Below are 23,500 nucleotides of genomic sequence, written 5' to 3' on the forward strand. Positions count from 1 at the left end.
TAATCCTGTAAACCATGGCATACCACATTTTACATTATGCAAAGAGACAATATTTACAAGTCTTTAGGAGTTTAAATATTTTATCCACTAACATAAGTGACAATTTAGCAAAGTGCAGGAGGAAACCAGTGCTATTAATTGCATGTTCTTTAAAAGCAGAGTAAAACCATTTCTAAAAGCTACCAAAAGCGTATTTGGGTGTGTCCAGTAAGGGATTACAGAGCATTAAATAGCCTAGAAAATGATGCGTATTTAGAAACGGTGAGTGTGAAAATCCTAAGGCAGCATGCTCAGAACAAGGGTTTTGTTTGTTTCTTTACACACCAGCACTGATGTTTTTAGTGTCAACTACGTATGATTGTATATGTTTGTGTGTATTTATTTAAAAATTGAGAGTGCAAAACACAAGCCTCATTTAATAACAAAAAAGATGTGCAAATTGCCTTCTTAAATCAACACAAATAAAAGAGTGAGAAGAATATTCTACTGTTATAAAGAATAAATTGAACACAGCAAAGGAGACTTCTCCATTCCAAGATCATCTACAAGGCACTAAGGGTAGGAAATGACAGAAAACACAGAAGTGACCGAACAAAACTCCTCAGTCAGGTCGGAATATGGGGTATTTTGGTAAGAATTCTATTAGGATTACCTGTAAAAAAAAAAAAAGAAAAGAATATATTGACAAAATAATCTTTATTTAATGTACATAAACTTGCAAAGTCTAGTTGATTTCCACAGGACTGTATTTTCATTCTGAATTACAGGAAGTAAGTAAAATATACAAGATGTGACAAAACAGGCCATGCTTTTCAAAACTGAACAGGACGGTGAACCTACCCGCTAGAACTGACAGCTGCTACTGCCTGATTTCCAACAGTTACTTTCTTAGAACCAAATTCTATTACATTTTTATATCCTAGAGCCAAGTAGAAGAGATTAAAACTACTTTATACAGATTAGGAAAAATAATACCAGTTTTTATTTTATTTTTCAATTAAAACAGCTAATATTAGTTGAGGATTATTATTTTTTGAAAGTTGTTTGCAAAATAGGAGTTGTCCAAATGATTGACTATAAAACAAGCGAATTGCAGAAGGGCTTCCAAGATTTCTGTTTTTGTGAGACAAGAGCCTCAATTTGTGGCCCTGGCCAGCCTGGAACTCTCTATATAGATCAAGCCGGCCCCAAACTCACAGACACCTACCTGCTTCTGCTTCCAAGTGCTGGAATTAAAGGCAGGAGGAACTTCTCTTATTAAGCTATTATTATCATCATGATGAAGACAGTCCTAAGGATCAAACTCAGGGCTCTAGATGCTGGACAAGTACTTTACCAACTGCACTATAGTCTCAGACCTGGCATGTTTAATGATAAACATTGGGAGCTTGGAAGATCCATGATGGTGGACTAGATCATGTTGTTTCGAAGTGCTCTTATGCTTTATGATTAAAGCTGCCTGTTTTCTTTTCTTTTTGAAATTGTTTTGAGATAGGGTCTCATTATGTTACCCTGGCTGGCCTGAAACTTCGAGATCCACTTGCCCCTGACACCCAAGTGCTAGGATGAGAGGTGTGTGCCACTGCACCCAGCAAGACCGCATATTTTCAGTAAAAATGCTTAGCCAATATTTAAATCTATTTTAATAGATTTTATTTATTCAATAGTTTATTCACTCCAAGTCAAATTTCAGCCATATTAAAGATGAACCAGATAGCCAGGTGGTGGTGGCACCTGAAGGCACAGGCAGGTGGATCTCTTGTGAGTCTGAGGACAGCCTGGTCTACAGAGTGTGAATTCCAGGACAGCCAGGGCTGTTACACACAGAAACCTTGTCTCGAAAAACTAAACCAAACAACCAAACAGGAAAAACAAAACAAAACAAACAAAAACCAAAAAAAATAAATAAATAAAAGAAAGAAAAGCCAGGTACGAGATGACTTTATGGGAAAAAAAAAGAGAGAAAAAAAAAAGAAAAGAAAAGCCAGGGATATGGTTCCAGAATTGAAAGTTAATTCCTTAGGTAAGTTTTTTTATTCTTTTTTTTTTTTTTTTGACACACTTGCACCGTGGTGTATTTTGCTAGGCAGCAGCTGTTCTCAGTGCTGTAGGTTAGGGTGTACAACATTTTGAGCTGAGACTTTTCTAAGATGTACATGATCTGTAGGCTTTCAAGATACTTTAGGTTGGCCACAAATCTAAAGAAAATGAATGGTGGCCTCTATGCCCCAACAGACAGAAGTTCAGGCTGAGAAGCTAAAGGGCCTGAACAACAGATGGCAAACACAGTAAGCAATACATAGCATTTGGGGTGAAATCACAAGAATAATTAAAACAGCTTCATACTTACATATTCCATCATATTGCTAGTTTCACATTTCCTTTTAGTCAACTTCCAGTGCAAAGCAAGCTAAAAAGGTAGAGTTTGGTTAAGAATTTTTCTATCATCTTTGGTTAATTGCAATGTACTGCATTTGAATAAGAGTAAAATCTAGGCTGCATGCCATAAAACAGCACCTCAAATACCTTACCCAGAAGATATGCTAGTAACGGGGTAAAAGGATTAAGTTTGCTAATCCATTCCTTTGTATGCTGGATTAATTCACTTAGTACTTACTTTTTCAATTTGATAATTCAAAACTATAAATAGGGTACCTACTTGCCTTAAATTTCTTACCTTGTGGTATAATCTGTTATTTTCCCATTCTAGTAACTTCTGAATTGATCTTCTGGTCTAAGAAAAAGGATTAAGATTCCATGAGAAGATAACTTAAACATTATAAGCTACATGTATCTGTGTTTTTTGTCTTCTTGTAAGGCATTACTCATTTTTTGTTTTTTTTTTATTACAAATCAGAAAAAAGTGCAACATATATAGAAACTGCCAAAAGTGAAGTAACACTTTGAGTGGTTACTGCATAGCTATAAAAAAAAAAAATCTCTCTGTGAGTTTGAGGCCAGCCTGGTCTACAAAGGGAGTACCAGGACAGGCTCCAAAGCTACAGAGAAACAATGTCTCAAAAAACAACAACAACCCCCCCCCCAAACAAACAAACAAGATCTCTCCACCCACTCATCCATCCATCAAATTTTAATTTATGCCTTTTTAAAAAAATATTTATTTATTAAGCATACAATGTACTGCTGGCAAGGAAGGCACCAGGTCTCATTACAGATGGTTGTGAGCCACCATGTGGTTGCCGGGAATTGAACTCGGGATCTCTGGAAGAGCAACCAGTGCTCTTACCCTTTGAGCCATCTCTCCAGCCCCTAATTTATGCTTTTCCAAATGAAGTATGCATATGAATTGCTGTGTGGTACGTGGCCATGCACTGGACAGCTATGGAAACCCATCAACAGTGCTAACACGGAGCAGCAGCAGCTGTGGGCCTCATAAAGATGTTCGAGAACCTTTCTCGGGACTACTTTTTCAGTAAACACATCACATTCCAAACTAAGCTGGTTCAGCCCAGGTTTTCCTAGCAGATGGTAAAGTGTAATGGAGAGATGACACAATGCAGGAACCGGACATAGCAGAGTCTCTCCATTCTAATCCATTCAAAATGCATGCATATTGGAGGGTGTTAGAAAGTCTCTAAAGCTTTTGAAAACGCTGGAAGATTACCAGGCATTTTTGATTCTTATTGGAAAGGGTTTTTGATTAACATAAAAGAAGGAAACCCAGATGCTCCCCAGCATTTGGGAGGTGCACTCTGTGAGTTCTGCACAGTTAGGAGTAGGTGCCACAAGTGAGATCCTGCGTCAAAATACATAAATAAGAAAAGGGAGGAAGGAGTCGTTTGTAAAAAAAAAAAATTGAAAAGAAAATTCAGTAGAAAGACCTGTATTTTGATCATGAAATGATGCATTCTATTGTTGAACTGTACACACTGCTTAAGGCAATACACAAATGAGAAAGAAAATCCTCAGACTTGTATGGGACCACCAAAGACCTTCAGAGACAAAAGAATCTCGAGAAAGAGCAAAGGTTAAAGCCATCACGTGTCCTGATGTGAAACTCTTAATTGAAAGGATAATCAAAACAGTGGGACACTAGTGTAAAAGACAGACATAATGGCTGCTCTTGCAGAGGACTGGGATTCAGTTTCTAGCATCCATGCTGGGAGATTTATAACCAGTTGTAATTCTTTTTTTTTAAATATTTATTTATTATGTATACAATATTCTGTCTGTGTGCATGCCAGCAGGCCAGAAGAGGGCACCAGATCTCATTACAGATGGTTGTGAGCCACCATGTGGTTGCTGGGAATTGAACTCAGGACCTTAGGAAGAGCAGGCAATGCTCTTAACCTCTGAGCCATCTCTCCAGCCCCCCAGTTGTAATTCTTACTCCAGGGGATCTGACACCTCTTTCTGGACTCCATGGGTGCCAACACACACACACACACACACACACACACACACACACACACACACACACAAAACAACCCCCTCAGACATAGACCAGTAGAACAGAACAGGGAACCTAAAAATAAACCCACACACGATCAAGTAATTTTCAAGAAGGCTAGCAAAAGTGCACACTGGGAAGGCAGGAGTTTCCTGAATGGTGTTGGGAAACCGGATATCTAAAGGTAAGCGTGAAGTTGGTCCAAGCTTTCTTATATTAACTCAGATGAATTAAAAGCTAAATATTTACTCAGAAGCTAGAAAACTCATTTTTTAAAAAAAGATAATATGCAATAAGCTCCTTTATACTGCTTTTGGCAATGTTTTCTTTTAATATGAACCCCCCAACAAAAATACCCACCCAAAACAAAACAATAACAGAAAACCCTAGCACCTCTCCCAACTCCCACCAAAAAAAAAAAAAAAAAAACAACCCAAAACATAAAACCCAGACAGGGAGAAAATAAAAAAAGAAATCAAAAGGCAACACGCAGAATGTGAGACCATTATCTGCAAGTCATACACCTGAATTAAACTCCAAAACATGTAAAGAACCCCCACAATGGAACAGAAAAACAACAAAACAACCAGCAAAGAACCAGTCCAAACCGGTCCATTAGCAGAAGGGCCAACTGGTGAAAGAGGAAAAAAAAATTCTTTAGGCTTTTGTTTGAACCACTCTGCTTTTAATTTCTCACCAGGGGTGGGAGGTGGGAATGGGGGGTAGGGAAGAAGTCAGCCATTTTGGAAGTATGCCACCTTCATTACCTAGTCATGGCTCCTCTCCCTACCTGTCTGCCTATCGGGAAATCTGTCTAATTCCCAGTTCTCAGTATGATGATATATGGATCGGTAGACCACTTTGAAGCCAACTTTTTCATTGCTGAGACTAGCAGAATTTTGGAGGAGCAGGAGGGAAATGGTGAAATTTAGTAGGGGATGGTGGCACACGCCTTTAATCCCGGCACTCGGGAGGGTGACGCAGATGGATTTGTGTGATTTGAGGCCAGCCTGGTCTACAAAGTTCCAAGACAGCAAACTCTACGTAGTGATACTCTGTCTCAAAAAAGTTAATAAAGAAAGGTGTATAAATATCTAGCTTTTCCAGAGTTTGGTTTTGTTTTGCCTGCAGTCACTTCTGCTGTTGTGACACCAGGTGGCGCTCTAGGTCCAGGTTTCTGTATAGGCTTAGCAGTTCTCAAGACCTCACTTTCTCTTTTTTTCTTTTTGCTCCCCCCCTTTCTTTTTTTTTTTAAGACAGGGTCTTACTATGCAGCCCGGGCTGTCCTGATAACTCACTGTGTAGATCAGGCTGGCCTCGAACTCACAGGGGTCTTAAACTTGCAAAGACCCACCTACTGCTGTCTCCTGAGTGCTGGGATTAAAAGAATGTATGAAGGGGCTGGAGAGATGGCTCAGTGGTTAAGAGCATTGCCTGCTCTTCCAAAGGTCATGAGTTCAATTCCCAGCAACCACATGGTGGCTCACAACCATCTGTAATGAGATTTAGTGCCCTCTTCTGGCCTGCGGACACACACACACACAGAATATTGTATATATAATAAATAAATAAATATTTTAAAAAAAAGAATGTATGAAGTTTGGTCAAATTTGCTACTCTTACAGAGGATCCAGGTTGAGCACCCGAGTGGCAGCTCACAAGTGTCTGTAACTCTAGTTTCGGGGCATGCAATGCCCTCTTCTGGCCTCCATGAACAACAGGTGCACAAGTGGTGCATATACATACATAAAGGCACAACACCCATACACATAAAAATAGAGAAATAAATAAGAAATTAAATAATGATATCTCCTGCATAGAGATCATTTGACCTATATGGATTCACTGCTGAATTCTATGAAATCGTTAAGGAAGAAATTAGTATTTCTCAGTAATATCATCCAGAAAACAGGGACAGAGCAAATCCTTCCTAACTTGTCTACAGGGCCATTATTTCCATAGTACTCAAACCAAATAAAGATGCTACACAAACATACCTGTAGGTTAGCTGGTATTTCTTTGTAAACAATGCTACAATAATCCCAAATTAAACATTACAAATACAGTAAGGTATTTATCACAGCCAAGTGGGATTTGAAAATCAATCCATCATATTAGCAAATGTAAAGAAATATCATGTGCTCGTACCAATACATTTAAGGTTTCTGACAAAATGAAACAACACTGAGTGGACTCAGAATAGGAAGGAACTTCTTCAACTTGAAGAATAAGATCTAGAAAAAGCACAGCTAAATTCATAGCTAAGATCACACATGGAACAGCTGAGGTACATAGCCAATATTCCTATTAAAAGTCACAGTGAGCCAGGTGGTGGTGGCACACACCTTTAATTCCAATGCTTAGGAGGCAGAGACAGGCAGATCTCTGTGAGTTCGAGGCCAGTCTGGTCTACAGAGCTGGTTCTAGGATAGTCAGGGCCACACAGAGAAATCGTGTCTCATAAAACCAAAACAACAACAACAAAATCACAGTGGTTATCATAGCTAATGTGATAGGACAAGAAAGACAAGACAGAAAGAATGGGGTATGTATCTGGCTGCTCACATTCCTGTAACAGTTTACCATGGAGCAGGTGGCTTTTGAAAAGCAGATATTTAGGGGCTGGAGAGATGGCTCAGCGGTTAAGAGCATTGCCTGCTCTTCCAAAGGTCCTGAGTTCAATTCCCAGCAACCACATGGTGGCTCACAACCATCTGTAATGGTGCCCTCTTCTGGCCTTCAGGCATACACACAGAAAGAATATTGCATAAATAAATAAATAAATATTAAAAAAAAAGAAAAGAAAAGCAGATATTTAGTCCTCAGAGGTATGGAAGCGGAGATGCCCAAGAACATATTGCCTGAAGACGCAGTATCACATGAGGCACTAATTCTTGGCTCATGCATAGTCATCTTCTTGCCATGTCATTCTTTTTGGCAGAGGGGTGAGACAGTTATCTAGGGTTTCTTTTTTTTTTCTTTTTTTTTTTTGGTTTTTTTTCGAGACAGGGTTTCTCTGTGGCTTTGGAGCCTGTCCTGGAACTAGCTCTGTAGACCAGGCTGGTCTCGAACTCACAGAGATCCGCCTGCCTCTGCCTCCCGAGGGATTAAAGGCATGCGCCACCACCGCCCGGCTATCTAGGGTTTTTTTAATAAGGGCATTCATTCTGTTCATAAGGGCCCTGGCTCATGATGTAATCACTTTTCCAAAGCCCCACTCCCCAATACCATCACATGATGATTAGCTTTCAACACAGCAATTTTGGGAGATGTAAACATTTAGGCTGTACCATTCTGCCCCCCGTCCCCAATTTCATATCCTCTCCCCCCCTTTTTTTTTCGAGACAAGGTTTCTCTGTGGTTTTGGAGTCTGTCCTGGAACTAGCTCTTGTAGACCAGGCTGGTCTTGAACTCACAGAGATCCACCTGCCTCTGCCTCCTGAATGCTGGGATTAAAGGCGTGTGCCACCAGCACTCAGCATCATGTCCTCTTGTACAGAATGCATTCATTCCATCGCAATAGTCCCCATTCCAACAGCAACTCAAGTGGAATTTGAAATTACAAACACAATACTGTTTAGTTGAGAATCCACAAACAGAAATAGTAAAGTAGAAATTTAATAAACTATGAAGGAAATCACAAACTCTGAGGAAAGAAATAAACAACTATCCAAATAGAGAGATATTCCAGGAACACAGGTGAACTAGACTCAATATTGTCAAAATGTCCAGTCTTCCCAAATTAATCTATATTTTAAAGTACTTTCAGACAAGGTCCCAGGTAGATATCATGAAAATATAAATGAACTGATTCTAGAGCTTATACAAAAAGGCAAACATCCAGAGTAATCAACAAAGGACTAACGTCAGAGGAGAACAAAGTCAGAGGCTGACTACTAACTGCTCTCTTCACTTAGTATAAAAGGTACATTTAAAAATTATTTACTCATGTATTTTATGTATATGAGTACCCTGTCTGTCCCTTCCAGAAGATGGCATCAGATCCCACTATAGAAGATTGTGACTCCACTCTGTAGTAGTTGGGAATTGAACTCAGGACCTTTGGAAGACCAGCCAGTGATCTTAACTGCTGAGCCACCTCTCCAGTCCCATAAATGTACTTTAATCCAGCAAAGTGCTATTGATAAAAGTATTAATGGGACTAATAAGAGGAGTAAAAAGATAAATGCACATAAATCTAAAGCCTTCTGAGTTTTGACAAATGATGAAAGGCCTTCTATTGGAGAAAGAATAGTATAGTCTTTTTGCATATAATTCTTTTTTTTTGTTGTTTTTTTTTTGTTTTTCGAGACAGGGTTTCTCTGTGGTTTTGGTTCCTGTCCTGGAACTAGCTCTTGTAGACCAGGCTGGTCTTGAACTCACAGAGATCCGCCTGCCTCTGCCTCCCGAGTGCTGGGATTAAAGGCGTGCGCCACCACCGCCCGGCTGCATATAATTCTTGAACAAGTAGACATTCACAATTAAAAATGAATCTATTCAAAGATCATGGACATAAATGTAAACTGCAAAACTATAAAATGCCTATACTATAGCCTAAAACAAAATTGAGGTGACTTTAGGTTTGGTAATGGATTCTTAGATATGCAACCAAAAGAAAGAAGATCTAACTAAAATCAAAAATTGGTTATGTTGAAATCAATAAAATTTAAAAATTCTGGTACAGATATCTAATTGTTATGAGAATGAGAAGATAAGCAGTGGACTGGAGAAATATTTGCAAAGTACTTATCTTTGAAGACTACTGGCATGCACAGTATTTGGATCGTTTTCAAAAGTTGAACAGTATTCAAAGAAAAAGAAAACTGGGCAAGCCCCTGGCTTGTTACATAATGGTGTTTCTTTAAAAATGGATGTGTGAGCATACTCTGGAAGGTATGCAGTCTTTCTTCTTCTTCTAGAAGTATCCCATACCTGGGTTATTAAAAATGGGGATGGTTGTGCACCATGGCACATGCTTTTAATTTTAGCGTTTGGGAAGCAGAGACAGTTGAACCTAAGATAATATCTCAAAAACAAAAACCCCAACCTATAACAGTCCCCCCCAAAATAAAAAACAACAAAACCAAATTCCCAAACAAAGGGATATGGTGAATAGAAACCTTTCAAAGAAGATACACAAATGGCAGGTAAGCACACAAAAAAGTCTGCTCAGCATCATATGACTCCGTAGAGCTCGAAATCAAAATTGTGAAGTGCTGATTGTGTTGCACCAGCTGAAAAACACCACTGCACAGGTGTTCAAACGACCAAAATCGAAAACACTGACAACGCCAAATGCTGGGGCTGAGGCTGTGGAGAAACAGAAGTTCTAGTTACTGCTTGTAGGAATGCAGAATGGATTGACACCGTGGAAGGCAGTTTGACAGTTTCCTACAAAGCTAAGCATACTCCGACTGAATGATCAGCATCGTACTTCTTGGTACTTATTCAAATGAGTTTTAAAGTTCTGCTCACTCATCTTTATGATTGCTACGTCTTGAAGCAACTAAGATGGCCTTCAACAGGTAAAGAGGTGATTAAAAAAAGCATAGAATATTTAAACAAAGCAATATTGTCCAGTGACTAGACTACCAAGGCTAGATCTGCTGAAATGAGCTACCAAGCCAAAACAAGTTTAAGAACCTTAAATATATCCCAGTAAGTGGAGGAAGTTAGCAAAAAAAGACTATCTGAACTAATTTTAAGCATATGTTTCTAGAAGAAACAGAAACATTAGAGACAAAAAAGTTCAGTGATTGCTCAGGATTTGGAAGTGGGAGAGAGGAACAGGTACAGTACAGTAGACACTTAGGCCTGTGAAATTACTATTCAGTATGACACCGTGATGACAGATAGGATAATAAGCTGTTAAAACCCAAAGCATGTAGAATACAGAATGAACCCTAATGGAGACCATGAACTTTACTTAATTATAATGTAGCAACACTGGCTCATCAATTATGAAAATGTCATCATACGAACACTAGACGCCAACAGTAGGCAAAGTTGGCATCCAGTGATAACAAGTTTATGGGACTTCTGTATTTTTGTTCATTTTATCTGTAAACCTAATATTGTTTAAGAAATATGCTAACTGGATTGGATATATATATAATAACTCTCTATATAAAAATATGCTAACTCTCAACTCAGCAGTTAAGAGTGCTTGCTGCTCTTCCATAGGACCTGATTTTGATTCCCAGCACCCACATCAGGGAGCTCAGAACTGCCTGTAACTAACTCTAGGAGAGCCTGCTGCCTCTGGGCTGTGCAGGTACCTGTATTCATGTGGATATTAATTGCCCCTGCACATAATTAAAAATGAAATAAATCTAAAAAATAAGTGTCCTCTACAAGAGAAGCAAATTTTCATAACCACTAAGCTGTATCTTCAGTCCTAGTAAGGAAGCTTTTAAAGATGAAACCAAGCGACAGTGGACATTAATTTGAATTTGCTGAGAAAAAAATAGAGAACTCTTAAGAGGCCAAATGAATTTTAAGTAGGATAAATTCAAAGCGAGCATGTAATGACATACCAAGACAGCATGTAATGAAACTATTAAAAGTCAACACATAAACTTGAAATCAGCTAGAGAAGAGAACCCTGTATCAAGGGAGCCTCAAGGAGATGAAGAACTCATTTCACATCAGAGGCCAGGAAGCTCGGAGGCATTTAAGTGTTGAAAGAAAAATATCAATTAAAAATTCTGTGTCGGGGCTGGAGAGATGGCTCAGAGGTTAAGAGCATTGCCTGCTCTTCCAAAGGTCCTGAGTTCAATTCCCAGCAACCACATGGTGGCTCACAACCATCTGTAATGGAGTCTGGTGCCCTCTTCTGACCTGTAGGTGTACACACAGACAGAATATTGTATACATAATAAATAAATATTTTTTAAAAAAATAAAAATTCTGTGTCTAAAAAAAATAATCCTTTCACTAACAAGAGAAAATTTTTAAAAAATCCAGAAAAAAAGGGGTGAGAAAATTTATTGTCATGTGAGCTGCCTATAAGAGATTCTAAAGAGAGTCCTTTAAGTTGAAATGAAAGGGCACCACCAATAAAATACCAAGTATATAATACATATTAAAAAAAAACCCAGTTCTATTGCAATATGCTTGGTAACATCTCTTTTGATTTAGATGAATCATAAAATGAAAATTATATATCTGTATTAATAGGCACATAATACTCAAGATGTAACCTGGGATAATAACAACATAAAGGCAGAAGTGAGGACATATACAGGAGCAGAGTCTGTGCAATATAAGGTTGGGATTACAGTGCATGATGGCGGACTCCTTTAATCCCAGCAATTGGGAGGCAGAGGCAGGCAGATCTTTGCCAAGTTTGTGGCTAGCCTGGACTACAGAGCGAGTTCCAGGATGGCCAAGGCTATACAGAGAAACCCTGTTTTGAAAAACCAAGAAAGTTGGAATTGGAACCAATAAAAAATATCAAAAAATTATACACAAAAAGAATTGAGAAAATACATGGTTATTAAATGTGAAATGACCGAGCAGGCTCATGTGTTTGAACCTTTGATCTCTAGCTAGCTATGTTCAGAAGATGTGGAACCTTTGGGGAAAGAGACATGGCTTGTAGAGGTAGGTCACTGAGGTAGGTCTTTGAAGGTTCTAGGCTGGCTGTGCTTCTGACCTAAGTTCTCTGCTCTGTGATCAACCATGATGTGAATGAGCTGCAAATTCTTGAGCCATGGACAGAGCTGCAACACCATGTCATCCCTGACTTGATGGGCTATTCTCTTTGAAATCATGAGCCCAAATAAATCCTCCCTTCTTTAAGCTGCCTTTTATCACAGGACATGAAAGATAAACCCAACAATACTTCACTACAAAAATCATTTATATATAAGACAAGGAGCTGTATTAGTTACTTCTCTACCGCTGCAATGAAACACCATGACCAAGGCAAATTAAAGAAGACTTTATTTGGGATTACAGTTCCGGAAGGCTAGACTCTGTGATGGCAAAGGGAAGGCATGGTGGCAGGAGCAGGAAGCTGAGGGCTGACATCTTGAACCATAAGCACTGAGAACAGAACTGGAAATGAAACCTCAAAGCCCACCCGCAATAGTATACTTCCTTCAACAAGGCCATACCTCCTAAATTTATCCAAACAGTGCCACCAACTGGGATCAAAGTATTCAAACATCTGATCTTATGGATGGTATTACCATTCAAACCACCACTGGAGGTAACAGAAGAACTGAGGAACAATAAAAGTATGACAGGTAAAAATCAAAAAGCAAAATTAAAAAAAAAGATAATTGTTTTATGAGCTGAATTCTGTTCTCTGAAAATTCATATTAAGATATCAATTCCTGGTATCTTGGAAAGTGATTGCATTTGGAGATAGGGAACTGAACGGGGTAGTTCAGTTCAAATGAGGTCTTATTGGTATGGTATAATATAATGATATAATGATTTGTTTGCCTTTTTGTTGTTGTTTGAAACACGATATCAGGTTAGCATCAAACTTGCTAGGTAGCTGAGGCTGGCCTTGAATTTCTGATCCTCCTGCTTCTACCTCCTAAGTGCTGAGATTACAGGCATGAGGCACCATACCTGGTTATGATTGGAATTCTTATAGGAAGAGGATATTAAGAATCAGACCTGCAAACCGAGCAGTGGTGGTGCACACCTTTAAGCCCAGCACTCAGGAGGCAGAGGCAGGCAGATCTCTTGTGAGTTTGAGGCCAGCCTGGTCTACAGAGTGAGTTCCAGGATGGCAAAGCCAACCCTGTCTTGAAACCAACCAACCAACAACAAGAAAAGAATCAGACATGGTGCTCGCTTTAGCACCTAAAATTGGAACGATACAGAGAAGATTAGCATGGCCCCTGCGCAAGGATGACACGCAAATTCGTGAAGCAAGAAAAAAAATCAGACACGCACAGAGACAGGTGAATATACAGGGACAAGACTGTAATTAACTGCCCCAAAGACTCAGAAAAACAATCCTCTTGGAAACATTTTTATTTTTGATTGAGGGATAGGGTCTCATTCACTATGTAGCCCTGGTTGGCCATGAAACTCTATGCAGGCCTTGAATTCACAGAAATATGCCTGCTTCAGCCTCCCAAATACTGAGATTAAAGGTGCGCTCCATCACGCACAGATGTTGAAGACATCTTTATCTTGGATTCCTAACATCCAGAATGGCAAGGAAATATATTTCAGTTGTTTAAGTCACCTAGCCTGTGGTACTTTGTTACCAAAGCATCAACAAGTTAATCATAATCAAGGTATATTATGTGGGAAAAGAATACATTATCTACTTTCCTTCCTTCTTTCTTTCTTTCTTTCTTTCTTTCTTTCTTTCTTTCTTTCTTTCTTTCAAGACAGGGTTTCTCTGTGTAGCCCTGGCTGTCCTGGAACTCATTTTGTAGACGACACTGGCATCACAGAACTCGGAGATCCACCTGCCTCCCTATTGCTGGGATTAAAGATGTGCATCGCCACCATCCGGCAACATTATCTATTTTCGATAATAGGGGAAAAACCCTAGAAATGTATATCTCACAGTTCTGGAGGTTTGAAATCTGTGATCAAGAAGCCAGCATGGTTGAGCCCTGGTGAGGGGCTTCTTGCCAGAGTGTTGAGAGCTGGCTATATATGTCTCTTCACATCACAAGGAAAGACAGAGATGGTGATGGAGAGGTAAAGTGAGTGGAGGATGGGAAGAGAGAACTCTTTGGTCTTTTCATATAAGGGCAATAATCTCATAAAGACTCTCCCCTTCAGGGTTAGGACTTCGACATAATGAATTTGGTGAAGACATAAACACTCAGTCAGTAATAATATAAGCTGATAAATCAAGAGGAGAAATCTTATCTAGAAGACCTAACTATTATGAACATACATGCAATGAACAACAAACTAAAACCTATGATTAAAAATTGACTACACTGGGCTAGAGAGATGGCTCAGAGGTTAAGTGCACTGACTGTTCTTCCAGAGGTCCTGAGTTCAATTCCCAGCAACCACATGATGGCTCACAGTCATCTATAATGAGATCTGGTGCTCTCTTCTGACAGGCAGGCATACATGGAAGGAATATTATATACATAATAAATGAATAAATAAATCTTAAAAAAATTGACTACACTAAGGTGAGAATTAGGTAATTCCATAACAATAGAGACTTTGATATCTTACTTTCAATAATGGACAAAACACAACTATGCAGCTCAACGAAGAGATTTACAAAGGAAGAAATCAAACACCATACCCTGAAACAATGAATAGCCCAAAGAACCCACAAGCAACCTAGAAAATAGTGAAAACAAACTACTTCAGGCTAAACTTAGAGGCTGCAACAAAAGCAATGCTTAGAAGGAAAAGGAACTATACACAGCTGTGGGAAGAGAGAAGGCTGGTCTCAATAACCTAGCTCACACCTTAAGGCATTAGCGAAGGAAGCAAATTAAATCCAAAGGCAGCAGAAGAAAGACAAAAAGAGAGAGTAGGAACAGAATAGTAACACCAAAAGGTCTCCTTTTGAAAATACTGACAAACATACCAAACATCTAGCTGCAAGAGAAGACTCAATGGACTAAGCCAGAAACTTTGCAGTTGACCTTTCAGGAATGCAGAGCTGCAGTACACGCTACGCTCTGCAGAGGTACTAGAGAGCCTAAACAAAGGGAAGGAATTTCTAGAATTGACTCAAATACAAATACAGAATCTGGTAAGGGACTGGGAGGATAGGAGAGAGGAAACTCTGGTTAAGATTCAAAAAAAAAATTAAAAAAAGAATAAGCCTCAGTAAATCTGACTAAGCCAAGTCAATAGAGTACATGCAAATCAAACCCTTGCCAACATAGTAAATCCCAGGCTTTCCTAGTACATTCTCCAAAGAATATTAAAGAATTAATATTAATCCTTTTAAAACTCTTCTGAAAGATAAAGAGGAGGGAGCACTTCTTAACTTGTAGAGGTGATGGAGAATGGCGGCTTCCGGGCATGGGGTTTTCCTGCAGGATGATGAAGGAGGGCTGGAATTGCACAATGGAGATGGCTGTGACAATATTAATGGTTTTAATGCCATTGAATTATACACCTGAAAGTGGCTTCACAGGCAATTTTTGTATGTGTTTCTACCCAATAAAAGCCATTATCTTTTCTTGCTTTCAAAGCGAGCCATGAAGTAATATATAGGAATATAAAGGAAATATAAATATATAAATTTATAAAGTAAAAATAAATAATATAAAAATACAATACAACATAAATTTTATACTATATTTTATAGCTGGGCACACACTTTTAATCCCAGCACTCGGGAGACAGAGGCAGGCGGATCTCTGTGAGTTTAAGGCCAGCCTGGTCTACAAGAGCTAGTTCCAGGTCAGGCTCCAAAGCTACAGAGAAACCCTGTCTTAAAAAAAAACAAAAAAATTACATTTATGAAAATATAAATATAAAAAAGTAAAGTAATATAAAGGAAATGTAAGAGCCAAAGTAGGTTGCACTTGCTTGGGATTGGGGAAGGGGCTGAGGAGAAATTAGAAGTCACTACAAATGGTCCCAAGCTTTCCTTTTAAAGGTGAAGGAAATGTTCTAAAGTTAGAGTGTGTAGGATGGTTACACAAGCACTACTTGTAAATATACTAAAACTAAACCAAAGGATTCATCTTTTTAAAAAAGATTTATCTATCTATCTATCTATCTATCTATCTATCATGTATACAGTGTTCTGTCTGCAGGTATGCCTGCACAATAGAAGAGGGCACCAGATCTCATTATGAAGGGTTATGAGTCACCATGTAGTTGCTGGGAATTGAACTCAGGACCTCTGGAAGAGCAGCCAGTGTGCTCTTAAACACTGAGCCATCTCTCTAGCCATGTCATCTTCTTCTTTTCTGGGGGGTGGGGGTTGAGACCAGGTTTCTCTGTAGCTTTGGTGCCTCTCCTGGAACTCTCTCTGTAGACCAGGCTGGTCTCAGACTCACAGATATCTGCCTGTCACTGCCTCTGTTAGAGGTCAGCCTGGTCTACAGAGTGAGTTCCAGGACAGCCGGGGTTACACAGAGAAACCCTGTCTCAAAAAAGCAAAACAAAACAAAAAGGAAAAACAAAAAAACCCCCACACAATTATTTTCTTATATATGGCTATAGGCAAATGATTCAAGTTCAGCAGAAGATAAAGGTAGTGGCTTGAGCAATGGATATAACTTAGTAGGTATAATGCTTGTCCGGCGTGGACTAAAACCCCTTGGTTCCACTCCCAGCACTATATAAACTAGACCTAGCTAGTTTATATAGTAGTATATTATAGTAGCCTATAATCTTAGCATTCAGGAGGCGGACACAGGATCAGAAATTCAAGGCCATCCTCACCTACATAGTCAGTTCAAGGCCAGCCTGGGATTGGCAACAGGCTCCCAACAAACAAACAAAAAACACCCCCTAAAGGTTCAAAGGCAGGGCACATCTAAGTTATAGCACTGTACAGAATAGCTTCATGTCTTCTTTGCATAAGAGCACACATGTACTCTGTGAAAGACACAAGTAAAATGCTTAAATACAACTTGCAGATAGAACTATTTGTCTTTCGCAACAAAGCCTGATTCCTTTTCTATGACATGATGTATGGGTAGGGCTTTTATTTTATCATCTCTTTTTTTAAATACTTAAGAAACCCTACAAACAAGGAATCAAGTATGATGGTAATTACAAGTTCTACCTCATAAAATACAATCATATTTGTTTTATGAGAATAGGCCTTCCCTTTGAAATAGCCCTCTCAATTTGTCAAGGCTCAGAGTAAAAAAGGGGAAAGGTTTAAAGTAATTTCACATGTAAGGGTAGTGATATGACCAAATCTCAAAGCTGAATACAAAACCATAGCTGCTTCCATGGTTTGTGTAAGAGGGGGTAAGTCGAAACTGACTGGACCCACATACCTACATGTAAGGAGGGTAAGTTGAAATTGACTGGACCCACACCATCCCTACGTGGAAGAGGGGGTAAGTCGAAACTCATTGGACCTACCTATTGTGGCTACAGTTAACTCTCACTAATGTCCAATCTTCTCAGATCTCCAGCTTTTAGGAGAAACTGACTGGATAGCACAAATTTTCTTTTAAAAATAAATGAATGAGGTGCCAGGCGTAGAATCCAGGACTTCACAAACTCTAAGCAAGAGCTGTCTCACTGATCCCTATCTCTGATTTCAGTATTCTAATTTTCTTTTTTGAGATAGGGTTTCTTTGTGTAACAGCTCTGGCTGTCCTGGAACTCACTCTGCAAAGCAGACTGGCCTCAAACTCAGAGATCTACCTGCCTCTGTCTCCTGAGGTGTGAGCCACCACCGCCCAGCCTAGTATTCCAATTTTTAAATGCTGATAATTTTTCTAAATGTTCAAGAATATAGAGGAGTGGTTTGGCTCTTAGGGTAATGGTTGACAAATCTACACTAACCAATCTTTAGACAGGGTCTCATATAGCCAGGTAGGCTCAAACGCACTACACAGCCAAGAATAGCCTTGAACCTTGATCCTACTGTTTTCACCTCAAGTGCTGGATAAGACATGTGCTACTCCGGACAGAAATCTCAAGGTCCAAATCAGGAGCAGAAGGAGAGAGAGCACGAGCAAGGAACTCAGGACCACGAGGGGTGCACCTACACACTGAGACAATGGGGATGTTCTACTGGGAACTCACCAAGGCCAGCTGGCCTGGGTCTGAAAAAACCTGGGATAAAAATGGACTCGCTGAACATAGCGGACAATGAGGACTGCTGAGAAGTCAAGAACAATGGCACTGGGTTTCTGATCCTACTGCACGTACTGGCTTTGTGGGAGCCTAGGCAGTTTGGATGCTCACCTTACTAGACCTGGATGGAGGTGGGTGGTCCTTGGACTTCCCACTGGGCAGGGAACCCTGAGAGCTCAACGGGCTGACAAGGGAGGGGAACTTGATTGGGGGAGGGGAGGGAAATGGGAGGAGGTGGCGGGGAAGAGACAGAAATCTTTAATAAATAAATAAACGGAAAAAAAAGACATGTGCAACTATGCCTGGTTATGTGATGCCGGGGATTGAACTTCGGGCTTTGTGCATGCAGAGGAAGCGGTTTACTTTTATCTCCAATCTAAACTGTCATTTCTAAAGACTTATTTTCTATTTTTAAAAATGTGTGTGTGCCGGGCAGTGGTGGTGCATGCCTTTAATCCCAGCACTCAGGAGGCAGAGGCAGGCAGATCTCTGTGAGTTCGAGACCAGCCTGGTCTACAAGAGCTAGTTCCAGGACAGGCTCCAAAACCACAGAAAAACTCTGTCTCGAAAAACCAAAAATAAATAAATAAAAATAAAAATGTGTGTGTATGTGTGCCACATTTGTGAGGGTGCCCATGCAGGCCAGAAAAAAGCTTCCCTTGGAGCTGGAATTATAGGTGATTACAAGTCACTTGATGTGGGTCTGAAACTTGAACTTGGATCATCTGGAAGAATAGTAAACTCTTCTAAACTCTGAACCATGTCTTAAGCCCCATAAATTATCATTTTTTAAATTGTAAGATGTGTGTGTGTGTGTGCGCGCGCGCGTGCGTGCGTGTGTGTGTATGTGTGTGAGTATACATATGTGGAGGTCAGAGACAACATGTGGGAGTTGGTTCTCTCGTCTATCATGTGGGTCTAGAGATTAAACTCAGGTTCTCAGGCTTAGCACCAATCACCTTTACTAGCAAAGCCATCCTGCTGGCCGCAGTGTAAATTTAGTTAACCAAAGCAATGGCAGAAAGAAGAATTATCAGGGAATCAGCATCATCTCAGCCTTTATTGAATATTCTACTAGAAATACTCATAGCAGAAACACATGGTTGGAAAAAATGTTTGTTTTAGGCCCTCCAGCACAGGTATTGAGATGGACAAAAGCATAAATAAATCAAGAGGAAAACATTCTTGATAACATTAAAACCAAAAACCTTGTTTCTAGTAATTAAGACTGGCTATAATGCCGGGCGGTGGTGGCGCATGCCTTTAATCCCAGCACTCAGGAGGCAGAGACAGGCGGATCTCTGTGAGTTCTAGGCCAGCCTGGTCTACAGGAGCTAGTGCCAGGACAGGCTCCAAAGCTACAGAGAAACCCTGCCTTGAAAAACAAACAAACAAAAAAGACTGGCTATATTTATGTGATAGGAAATCTTTGGATTAATTCACACTGAGGCTTTAAAACAATGGGGTAGAAGTTAATGATTGTAACTTCTAAAGAATACAATTAAAATTTTTTTGCTCTCAGCTTTTTTAAACTTATAGACAGTCAGTTGAAAATACTATATTTGCTTTGACAAACAAATTAAACTGTATTTATTTAAAGCAAAGCTCTGATCTACTGGTGGCTTTAATAACCACCAGGAAATCAGTAAACTGTTTAACTTTTCCATTCCAAAAGTCATAGGGGAGCTTGATTTGGTGATGCATTCCTATAATGCTAAGGAGGCTGAAGCAGAAAGAGCAGGAGCTCAGGGCTGCCTGGGCTACAGAAGGAGTTTAAGATCAGCCCTGGTCAGGTGTGTGGCAGTGTGAATCATTAATCCCAGCACTCAGGAGGCAAAGGCAGATGAAGACAGATCTCCGTGAATTCAGGATCAGTCTGGACTATACAGTGAGATCCAGGTTAGCCGGGACTACACACTGAGATCCCGTCTCAAAAAAAAATTAGCCTGGGTAACTTAATGGAACCAAGTTTCAAAATAACAACAAGGGTTGGGGCTTTGACTCAGTGGTGGAACACTTACTTACCATGCACAAGATTCTGGGTTAAGGGAAGAAGTCAAAGTTTACAACATTTTATTTATTATTTGTCTTTTTGAAGCAATCATAAAAGAGCTTAAGAGAAAACACAAGATAAAATGAGTATTTCTTGAAATATTTTCAACTTATAATACTATATCTGATTTAGTGGACCAATTGTGATTTACAAGTTTAAACAAACACCAGTAGACACTAGGGAAAGAATTTTAGGTAAAATGGGTGTTTGGATTTAATCATAATTGAATTTGTGTGTGTATGTGTGTACAGGCATATGGTGCATATGTACAGGCATGTGCCTGTGTGATCTTGTGGAGGCCTGCTCTACCTCCTTCCATTTCCTTCAGACAGAGCCTCTTGTTTAACCCAGAGGTATGGCCAGCAAGCCCCAAGGAGCCTTCTGCCTCCACCCACGCCTGGCTTTTGACATGGGTACTGGATTTAAACTCAGGTCCTCATTCTTGCTCTTACCATCTCTCCAGGGCCTGTAACCACATTTTTTCCATGTCTGGGAACTGAACTTAGGGCCTCACATCCGATAGACAAGCACTCTACCATTAAGCTATATTCCCTGCCCATTAATCAGATTTTTCAAAGAGGTCTTCCCACATTCCTGAAATAAAAGTAAATTTAAAAATTATATCTTTAAATAAATAAAAATTTTAAGTTTATTTTTATTTTATGTGCATTGGTGTTTTGCCATGGGTGTTGGGTCCCCTGGAACTGACAGTTGTGAGCTGGGAATTGAACCCTGGTTCTCTGGAAGAACAGTCAGTGCTTTTAACCACTGAGCCATCTCTTCAGCCCCATTAAATATAATTTTAAAGAAGACAAAAGTAAGGCAGTATCCTAAATTCAGGACACAACTAGAAAGGTTATTTTGGAATTTTACTGTGACATGTTCAAAGCTAAGGGCTTTCTCAACCTTTGAGGATTGCTGGTTCTTTTGTTTGGCTTCAAAAAGCCAAAGATGCTCCCCTGGTACCTTAGCTCAGATTATTTAAGTCATTTCTTCAGGTTTTCTTTTTTAAAAAAGTAATTCATACACATTTACTTGAGTACATTTAATTAGACTGCATTTATTTCAAGTAGTGGAAGCTCATACCAAGTGATAAAGTATTGATAAAGGCTGAACAAGTGGCTTCTACTCCCTTCCTGGAATTTCTTGAGCTTTAATATAAGGACAGTATTGTTATGGGAATTTAATAAACCATGTAAAGTAAATTGAAACAGTTCTAACACATAGCAAGTGTCCACTAAACGGCAGCTCTTTTTATTGTTATACAATAGGCTGGTTATACTCACTCTCTTGTTGAGACAAATAACAGGCCACAGGCTGCACCCCAGGGTGCAGCAGCAGCAGAGACATCCACACAGCAGCCATTTCACATTGACTGGGAGAGCCTTTTTCAGACATGAGTTCACACGGCCAATGCTGGTCTTGAATTCTTCTGGAGCCACCTAAAACAGGGGGACTAACTTTATGAGTTTGTGGACAGCTTCCCACTACCCCCAATTCTAAAGAAAATATCTTATCAGAAATACTTTAATGTCTCAATATATTCTTGCCATAAATCTGTATCATATACTCTTGGAAGACATCAGGGAGTGAAGCAATATAATTTCATGCTTGAAGAATTTCATGTAATATCTACAATGCTCTGAAATGGCCATAATCCCCTGAAAGCAACATAACTGATAATATGGGAAACTCATCAAACATTCTTGTTAAGACAATGGTGCTCACAGTCTTCAGGCACCCTGACTGAAAGCTGAGCTATGGTCAGAAGCATAAGGCAAGAACAAAAACCAAACTACTGACCAGAGGAGACAGAATGAACATTAGGCATTCATAATAATCCTGAATTACTTTGATTTTTTTTTTGAGAGAGGGTTTCTTTGTATAGCAGCTCTGGCTGTCCTAGAACTCACTCCGTAGACCCAGGCTGTCCTTAAACTCACAGAGATCCACCTGCCTTTGCCTCCCCCACCTCCAGTGCTGAGATTAAAGGCACACACCTATGTCCAGCCCTGAATTAGTTTGAAATAAATTCTTAACACATTTTCTTTCTGGCAAATCTGCAATTATAATAGTTAAATTTGCTGCTGATTGCAGTGAAATACATTAACAAGAGATAATATCTGGTAATTATGCTTAAAACAGTCTGTCAGTATTCAGCACATATTAGATTCATAACCACTCTGAGTATTGAAGGTTGAAGAGTCTTTCCACAAATTTAGTATTTCTAATTACTCCCTCTGTTCCTGCAAGTAGTTGCTTGTGCTTCTCTGTAAACAATGACAGAGTCAATTCAAAGGCATGAGCATGACCCATGTAGTTAAGATTTACATCAAAATTTCCTCTTGCAAGTTTCATGAGTCAAAGGCACACTAAAAATAGTCTGCTTTCGGTGAAATCATGTTTCTATATCCCCAAGATGCTGCTGCATTACTCAGATTGTCGGCAGACAGTAAATTCAAGGGGAAGAGTTCAGCGTCTTGTTGTGAAAGCAAAACTTATGATGTTGGTAGAAAAATAAATTGTTGCAAAACAAAATGTGTAACACCACAAACCTAAAAGCTTAACTCTTCCACATAAACAGCTGCACTAGACAAGTCGCTTTTTCACATTTTAAACTTTTTTGGCAGGGTTGTCTTAGACTCTACACAAACATACATATTGATAGATGCTATAAAGGTTCAATTCAGCACCATCACAATCAAAACATTGAGTAGCCTTTAATCCCAGCACTCGGGAGGCAGGGGCAGGCGGATCTCTGTGAGTTCGAGGCCAGCCTGGTCTACAAGAGCTAGTTCCAGGAGAGGAACCAAAAACTACGGAGAAACCCTGTCTCGAAAAATCCAAAAAAAAAAAAAAAAAAAAAAGAAAAGAAAAAAAGAAACATTGAGTAGATAAGCTCTATTAGAACTGTTTGTGTCACCCATAAGTCAATTACTCAGTCCATGAAATGGCTGTTTTTGCTAAAAATGGCCAGTTTTGAAACTGTAGGGCTTAAAACTTTGTTTACACGGGAAAAATGGACTTCATTCTCCATCTACACTGTTAAAAACAACACAGTCACAGCTACTGTGCACCAAGAATCCCAATGAACTGATGTTTCTACAGGGCAAATATAGAAATAAATTCACAGGATTACACTTTATAATGGAAATAAAAAACATTAATAAGCCAAATCAGGAGAGTTGGCTTCCAGTTCTTGCTGTGCCTGAGAAAATCATAGACAAAATCATTTAATTTTTCTGAATCCTGGTTCCTCATGTACAAGGTAAAATGATAGTCTTTGCTTTATCTTT

General features: G+C 39.4%; 1 protein-coding gene and 1 pseudogene across 3 annotated transcripts in view; one reads left to right on the forward strand and one right to left on the reverse strand.

The window, feature by feature from the left end:
- Positions 1-363: 363 nt before the first annotated feature.
- Positions 364-23,500, reverse strand: part of LOC121442897 (cysteine-rich hydrophobic domain-containing protein 1-like) — a 38,165-nt gene continuing 15,028 nt past the window's right edge. Inside the window, exons 3-6 of one of the 3 annotated variants that reach the window (XM_041644540.1) lie at positions 21,491-21,646; positions 2,678-2,734; positions 2,351-2,410; positions 364-652 (exon numbers count right to left, since the gene is read on the reverse strand). In XM_041644540.1, the coding sequence (XP_041500474.1) occupies positions 602-652; positions 2,351-2,410; positions 2,678-2,734; positions 21,491-21,646 (324 nt within the window). In that variant the 3' untranslated portion in view covers positions 364-601. Of the gene's footprint in view, positions 653-2,350; positions 2,411-2,677; positions 2,735-20,694; positions 20,799-21,490; positions 21,647-23,500 lie in introns of those variants that run through there. The other 2 variants (XM_041644541.1, XM_041644542.1) reach the window with 2 other exon arrangements.
- LOC121442920 lies at positions 13,219-13,317 on the forward strand (annotated as a pseudogene).

Source organism: Microtus oregoni, unplaced genomic scaffold, assembly GCF_018167655.1.
Source record: "Microtus oregoni isolate MIOR12 unplaced genomic scaffold, Mior012 000097F_ref0000449, whole genome shotgun sequence".
NCBI classification, from domain to species: domain Eukaryota; kingdom Metazoa; phylum Chordata; class Mammalia; order Rodentia; family Cricetidae; genus Microtus; species Microtus oregoni.